Source organism: Gigantopelta aegis, chromosome 4 (genome assembly GCF_016097555.1).
Source record: "Gigantopelta aegis isolate Gae_Host chromosome 4, Gae_host_genome, whole genome shotgun sequence".
NCBI lineage: Eukaryota > Metazoa > Mollusca > Gastropoda > Neomphalida > Peltospiridae > Gigantopelta > Gigantopelta aegis.
In genome coordinates, this window is record NC_054702.1 from 11,750,807 (window position 1) to 11,758,937 (window position 8,131).

At 35.2% G+C, this 8,131-nt stretch overlaps 1 protein-coding gene across 1 annotated transcript in view; it reads left to right on the forward strand.

Annotated features, from left to right (window-relative positions):
• The first annotated feature begins 833 nt into the window (after positions 1 to 833).
• LOC121372402 (E3 ubiquitin-protein ligase rnf213-alpha-like) overlaps positions 834 to 8,131 on the forward strand; it is a 46,089-nt gene continuing 38,791 nt past the window's right edge. Inside the window, exons 1-4 of the mRNA XM_041498708.1 lie at positions 834 to 951; positions 3,654 to 3,819; positions 7,222 to 7,390; positions 7,963 to 8,103. Coding sequence (XP_041354642.1) covers positions 3,683 to 3,819; positions 7,222 to 7,390; positions 7,963 to 8,103 — 447 coding nt within the window. The 5' untranslated portion in view covers positions 834 to 951; positions 3,654 to 3,682. The remainder of the gene's footprint in view (positions 952 to 3,653; positions 3,820 to 7,221; positions 7,391 to 7,962; positions 8,104 to 8,131) is intronic.

Sequence of the window (8,131 nt, forward strand, 5' to 3'; positions counted from 1 at the left end):
TGACCAATTGATTGCATCAAATCATGTGTGTACTTTAATACTGGATTTAGAAGTGCTTATTCTTACAGAATAAAACTGACATTGTAAATTATAAAATTGGTAAGTCTACCATTTCTTAGATATACTAGGACAGATCATATTCATTTAAAAAATTTTTTAAATGTTATTGTTGAAGCCTTCTTTTTCAGTTTTCATTAAAAATATTGTTAGTTGTAACTGATTTACGTGCTTCTATCCAATTAAGGTTCAAGCACTTCTGTCCTGGACATTAGAACCTAGTACCAGCCGTAAGCCATTACCAGCACACCACGGAGATGGGTAAAAAAAATTCGTCCAGTCAGATTCAAATTAAGGGACAATGATGAATGGTATTGTTGGCTTGCATAATGTATTTCTGTACATGCAGAGGTTATTTTGGATATCGGTAGTCAACACCTCTATTTAATATCCATAAATAAAATTATTTTCCAAAATAAAATGTTTTTCCTACCTACCTACCCTATATTTTTCCAGCATGTAATAGGAAACAAGTAACTTTTTTTTCAGCCTTACGACATTTGTGGTTCATGTATCGTGACATTTGTCGTTGTGACATTTTCAGTTGAAACCTTTGTGATATTTGTCATCAGTCCTGTGACCTTTGTAAATGATTAAGATATACATGTATGTGGGAGTGAACTTGCGACATTTATCATCAAAATTACATTTGTCGATTTTGCTACATTTGTGGTCACTACAAATAACAACTGGTAGTGAATAGTTACTTTCTTCCAAATCAAAGTTTAGTTTACATTGTGTGTCAAAATTAAGCAGTAACATTTTTGTTTTGACTTTCACAGAAAACCTGTGCACGTCGGTTGATACATCCCATATTTGAAATTCTGCCACATGTGACGTGTTGGTCTCCACAAGACAGTTTGCAGATCCTGACTAACACCAGTAGACCTGATGGTTGGTATCTAGATGCATGCTTATATATTATTCAAATGTGGTAGGTAGTTATGCCCACCAGGGGATTGATAGTATTAAAAGATTGTTTTTATAGGTTATATGTATTGGCCTCTATCGCACATTTCGTAGTGTATGTCAGTTTCTATGGAATTTACAGGTAAAAACTCTTGAAATTCTAGATTTAATTCCTACTGCCTATCCACATAAAAGTGTCAAAATATTTAATTAATCCACTGTTTGCTTGCACACCCCTTTCAGGCAGTTTTTTCATTTTTAAAACGCGTAAATCAGTGTATGTAGAGAAGATTTGAAGTTACAACAATATTGTTTTCACTGTTGTGATCTACTCCTTAGAGCATAATAAACTGACAATTTAAATTTAAAATTTTTGAAATTTGTCAGATAGATTTTGCAAATAAAATTGCCCATATTTGCCCAGGTTGTATCTTTAAATCTATGAAGGTGACAGAAATAAAATTTAAATGTTAGGATTACTCATTTACTGCTGTATTAACGTAAAATATAAAACAAGTACAATTTTTATTGTTAATATGGCAAGACATTTAATGAAACTACCTAACCAAAATACTCCTGCATGCGTGGCTACTTTTCGTACAGCCAAGAACTGTTGAACCATTGGCAATAATAAGAGGTCAGTCAGAGGTCAGTCATCAACAGCTGTAAAGTCCCTTAAAGGGACACACCCTAGTTACAGCTAGTTGTTAACCATTACGGCGTTGTTTTTCGCTATTAAACCCATTTTTTCACAAATAAAATTGCACTTTACTTACCGTTTATTATTTAGAATATACATTTCCATTCACCTGAAGTGTTTTTTGGTAATCCTGGTAATCCTGGTTTTTGTAATACCACAAAATGCATTTTTCTTATTTCTTAAAAACGCACGCATGTTTGAGAAAAAACCGTTGAGCAAACAAGGTCTAATCTATTTTTAGACGGGATATTTCCATTTCAATGTCACAGACGTTGGTATACCACGTGACCGTTATCATTTTGGTTCGGTTTGTTTTCTCGATCACGGTTCGCGCAATCAACATCCGATTTGTTGTTGTTCATTTGTGAGATTTTTCTTCACAGTTCGTGAACATTTTCAGTAACAATAAAGTTCAGACAAGTAAGTGTCTCAATACAAAACGTTACAAACCCTTAAAACCAATAATTTTGCTAAGTCTTACGATATCTGGAGAGGGGATATAACCAAGACAGAACAGTTGGAACATGTCCAGGAGAGGTGAAAAGAACGCACCCCAAGTCTGTGCACACTCTGTGAAATTTGTCGTGACGTAGGCATTGTTGTGCTTCGAGCGACATCTACCGGTGACATCAGAATACTAACTTTCAAAATTATTTCAAGCAATTGGGACATGGGGATTCCCATGGTATTTATCCATATAAAACCTGCTTTTTCACTCCATTTGATAAAAACATGATCTAAGTGTGTTACAGGTTTGTAGATTAACCAAATTATAATTTATTTTCACTGGATGGAACTAAGGTGTGCGGCCTTAAAGGGCTGGTAAAGTTCTGGGCCAATTTTGCTAAAATTACTTAGTAGGTTAGGTGATAGTATGTGCATATATGTGGATTGGGTGTGTGTAATTGTTGTTATAATTGAATAACATATAAATGTGTCTGAGTAATAGATGACAGTGTGTGTGTATGTGGGTTGGGGGGTAATTATTGCTATAATTAATTAACATTTAAATAAAATTAAACACCACTACATGAATAGAATCTGCATGTGTATTTACCAGTTGTCAAGTTGTCAATAAGCATCACCATTCATTCTGTGTGTGAGCGGTCAGCCATCAATATCATTAGGACAGCTGGCCCTGTTGTCCAGTGATTGTGTACTCTTAAAGCAACTATGTCAGCTTTTGTATCTGGGTTTGTAAAAAATTTTATTGTTGTTTCTCAAAAGGTTCTGGGCCGATTTCGTTGATATTTGGTAGTTGATTAGGAAATTGTGTGCATTGACTGTGCATTGTGCAAAGATACAGTATTGATCATGGATAAAAAATGTTTGCTAATTTTGTTCAGATTTAAAGGGACAGACCCTAGTTTTTAAACACTACGGCATATTTTTCACTATTGGATCAATTTATGATCACAAAAATCAAACATTACTTATATTTTATTGTTTAGATTATTAATTTCCATACAACTGAAGTGTTTCTGGTCATCCTGGTATTTTTTATACCACAAAATGTATTTCTCATATTTTAAAAAAATCACTGTTTTTTTAAAACACACGTGCATCTAAGAAGTAACGGTTATAGAGTCATGTTTTGGTATATTTTTAAAGGTATTTCAAAGGTATTACACACTCCTCTTTTACTTTGTTGTATCCAAATTTGTTACAGGTTTGTAAATTAATTAAAACACGGGTTGAAACTAGGGTCTAGGTGAAAAATATGCCTTAGTGTTTAAAAACTAGGGTCTCTCCCTTTAATGCAGGCAGGATATTTTATTCTGTGGAATCTTTGTTATTTAAAACGTGTTTTTTATTGAACAAAATACAGCGTATATATAAACATAGTCTATATTTTCTTCCTTTAGAATATGTGAACCATGACTTAAGAGTATACTATTCTGTTTTTATTAAAATTTCTTTAAACTATGAGAATGATGACACAATAGAGTATATATTTTTTTTTTTGGATTGAATTTCCTTATTTTAGATTATGAGGAGAATGACCTGCTGTTTGATATGGAGGAGTTTGAGAGTGTCGTATATCAGCGACCGTTCCAGTATTTGTTCCGACAGAAAAGTAAAGCGAGTCTGAGTGATATTGATCCTTTGACACCACAGGGAGACCCAGTGCAGTGTCTTGAGACACTTCTCAGGTTTGTTTTCACCTGCTTGCCTCACTCTTTTTATTTTAATCCCTGGCAGTTCCATATGTATCTTGTAGCAGTGATACAAACTTTCACTAGTCCACCAGACAAGTACATGTAGAAATCTACTTGTCTGCATGCTAATATTTTCACTTATCCAGATAAGTGATTTTTTTTTATTCAAGTGTAAGAACGATGTTTTTTATTGCTCAAAATAAATATAAATATGTTTTAAATCTTCCTATATGTACATAGCTTTGGAAAAGGTAAAATAAACACTAATAAATATCCACTAAAATGTTGCTTAATATGTACATGTACAATGTATACAATGTAGTTTGTATGATATATAATTCACCTGATGTTCCCCAACTTTATATATAGCACACTATAATGCATACTGATTTATCTCTATGAATGGTCTGGATGCTCAATGACCACAATTTTGTTTTTTGCATATATACTGAGTCAAATTAAAACGTTCACAATCTAAAAATTAATAAAGTGAATGAGTGTTGAAAGCAGGTATTTTTCAGGAATAAATATTGTACTGGCAATGTCTACACTCCATTTGAAGCCCGTCACAGCCCATGTGACCCGATCCATAGGACATGCACAGCACTGTTGAGGCAAAAACGGCTTTGCACATGCCATTGGTCATGTGACTACAATAGCATATGTTTTCATCGTTACTTGCTCACAGTAGTCTGATGCAACGAAAAAACACATTAAAACGATATTTGTTACAATCTGTTTTGATGCCACTCCTCACAAATGTGCAGTGTGAACATGCCATCGGCATGCTGCATGCGGGAACATCAGTAGCTGACGTTGCAAGGGCGTTGGGTTGCAGTCGACAGGCCATTTATGATCTGCAGAAACGAGTACAACAAACGGGCACCACAGCTGATCACCCCTGACCGGGTAGATCATGTGTGATGTCATAGACAGATGACCATCATATTCTGTTACGTCACCTACGCAACCATTTCATGACAGCTACAGCAACCAGTAATGAACGTTTTAGTGCAAACGATCTGAAATCGGCTGTGAACTACTCACCTCCACGCACGGCGCCCATATGTTGGACCCATTTTGACCCAATTTCATCGACGTCAACGTCAACTGTGGGCACAACGTCACTTGCAATGGACTCCGAGGGAATGGAATAGAGTCATATTTAGCAATGAATCAAGATTCACACTGTGATTTGCCGATGGCATGCAGAGGGTTTGAAGACAACGTGGTGAACATCATGCTCAGTGTTGTGTCAGTGAAGTTGACAAATTCAGAGGTGGAAGTGTAATGGTTTGGGGTGCTTTCTGTGGAAATGGACATTCTCAATTTCTTGTCATCCATGGCAACCTCGATGCTGCTGCATACCGTGACCAGGTGCTGACCCAGAAACTTGTGCCCTTCATGGCAGCTCATGGTCCAGGCCTGATCTTTCAGCATGACAACACCAGACCCCACACAACCATCTTAACAATGGATTACCTGAGGAACACAGGCATCAATGTCATGGATTGGCCTTCAAGGTCGCCTGACCTGAATCCCATCGAGCATGTCTGGGATGTGCTGGGAAGATGCCTATGCACTCTCAGGAACCCTCCACAGACTTTCAGGAACTTGGTGCCGCATTAGTGGAACAATAGCACCGTATCCCTAATGCAGTCTTTACATACATCATGCTGTCAACAAGGAGGCGTTGCCTTGCAGTTGTGGGTATACATGGAGGGCATGCGCACTACTGAACCTGTGATTTCATCAGACGCCCCTGCTTGTGAATTACCATTTTGACTGTTTGTGGTTTTGACGAATACTGTGGGTGCATCAAACAGATTTTTGACTCAATATTTATTCCTATTCTTTAATTGGACATCATACAATAAAAAAAATACAAGTTCACTGCATGAGACGATCTTGTCAGTCCTCTACTAACTGATGTCTGCAGTGCTATTGAACTGCAGGGACATTAAAACATTTGTGAATCGTTACAACTGGGGATTGTGAATTTAGTTTTTAGAGGGTAGAGCTGTTGATGGTCATTGTTAGGTAAGCATAGGCCATCAAAGTCACATTTAGACACACCTCCTTGGTAATGGTGCAGTTATCATTACATGTATACGTTCTTTCTTTTTGTTGAGTATATTTCACTTTCTCAAGAAAAACAGTTTGTTACACATTATAATAAGGACTTTATGGTAAATTTGGACAATTTTTTTTGTAATAAATAGTTTCAATGAATTTTTATATATTTTAATGTACCATGATCTCTTTGACAATAATAGGCCTGAAAATAATGTTTTTGGTGGTGCCTGTCAATATGACCTATGTTGATCAATTTGAGCCTGGATGTCATAAATAAAAATGTGCCAGTCACCAAATATTAAAATAATGTTACTGTCCTTTATTAATAATGCACTATTACACATACTTGTTGTTACATGTACATGGCCAAATTGAACCCAAAGTAATAAGTCTGGTTTTGATGTGTATGCAGCTTACATTGTACATGTCTTTGGATTGAGGTAAAAGTTTTTATTTGCCCCACTATTTAAACAGTTAAAATGGATGACAATGGAAACATGAATCCACTATCACAGATGTTTACAAATTTATAAATGTCTATGCAATGAAGCCCCAAACTATCTTTCAAACTTATTAATATATGTTGGAGAAAACAATCCATACAACCTTCGAAATGAAGAAGATCATGATGGAAATCCATTAATTCCAAAACCTAAAACGCCTCTATTTAAACATGCTTTCAGTTAATCTGGAACAGTACTTTGGAATCAATTACCTAAAGCTATCCGATCATCACCAAATACTGTTGTTTTTAAATATAGACTCAAGAAATATTTTCTAAAATAATATAATTTTTACATATGTTTATTGCTATATACATGTATGTATTTTCTATTTGTTCATAAATGTATGTATTGTAATTCTGTATTGTTTGTACCTGAGGGCCTCAGGGAAGATTAGCTTTTGCTAACTTGTTAACCTCACTAAATAAAGGATTTATTATTATTATTTAATTTTGATTGCTTAATTGATATTTGTCAGAATTGCAACCAAGCTAAGGTATTGTTGGTAAATATAGACTAACAGCTAATTAAGAGCATGCATGCTCATATCGCACTAAATGTAGCTGTCTAAATGGTTGATTGTATATTCTTCCTTAAATAATGTCCACTACCTGCTGGACTGTATAGTTTCTGAGGTACAATTTGCATTAAATAAACACAATATAACTAGATTATTCTCCGACTGTTCAGTTTAGAAGGGTAAACTTTTTTGTTAAAAGATGTCTGTGATTGGTTACATATTTCAGGCTTGATTGTCAGATTTTAAAGACATTATAGTGTATATAGCACATATATAATACTATATTTTATTTTTTAGACACTGTGGGGTACCAGACCCCTCGTGGGCAGAGCTCCATCACTTTGTGTGGTTCCTGAACACTCAGCTGTGTGACTTTGAGAGATCAGTTTTCTGCTCTCAAGAACTCCAAGATGATCTTCCCGGCTTCTCACTGTTTGTTCTCAAATTTCTCATTCAGATGTCACGGGTAAGGAAATGAAGTTTGAAGGACCTCCAGATATTTCCTGAATTTCAGATTTTATCACTACTCCAAAACTTTTCCTGTCTTTGTTGGTTGATGAAAACAGGCTGCAAAATTATCCAGATTTTTGTCCAATGTAATTTTCATCCCCAATGTGTAATTACATAATACACCATCTACCTGTGAGAGACACTTAACAATATTTTTAATCAATAATGTTTTTGATTCAGTGAAAAAAGACAACATGACTGTTTTCTTTTATAGAAAAGTATAGAAATTTATATAATTATTGTTCAGTACTTTAAAATCAAAATCTGGAGTTATTATTTGAAGCTACTTTAATTTGATAGGGATTTTTTATTGTGATAAAACAGAAAAGTATGTGACAAGTCTTTCCTGTTTAATACCCAATAGCAAAGTTAGTAATTTTGAGGTGCTGGTGTGTGGTAAGCCTCAAGTAGAGTACTGTAAACATTAAAAGAATGTGCGATGTGGTTTTTTATCTTCCATATTGTTTGATTAAAAATCAGTTCATGCTTTTATTTTCTGCTCTCTTGTTTTGTGTGTGTCTACTTCAGGACTTTGCCACTCGGTCTCTGAACATGAGTGAGGAAACGCCAATTGGAGATGCAGAACGAATCAAACTCGAGGAAGGGCTAATACAACATGAAGAAAAAATGGAACTTGAGGTGGAACAAATGGAACCAGATGATGAACCAGTGGAATCTGAAGATGAACCAGAGGAAT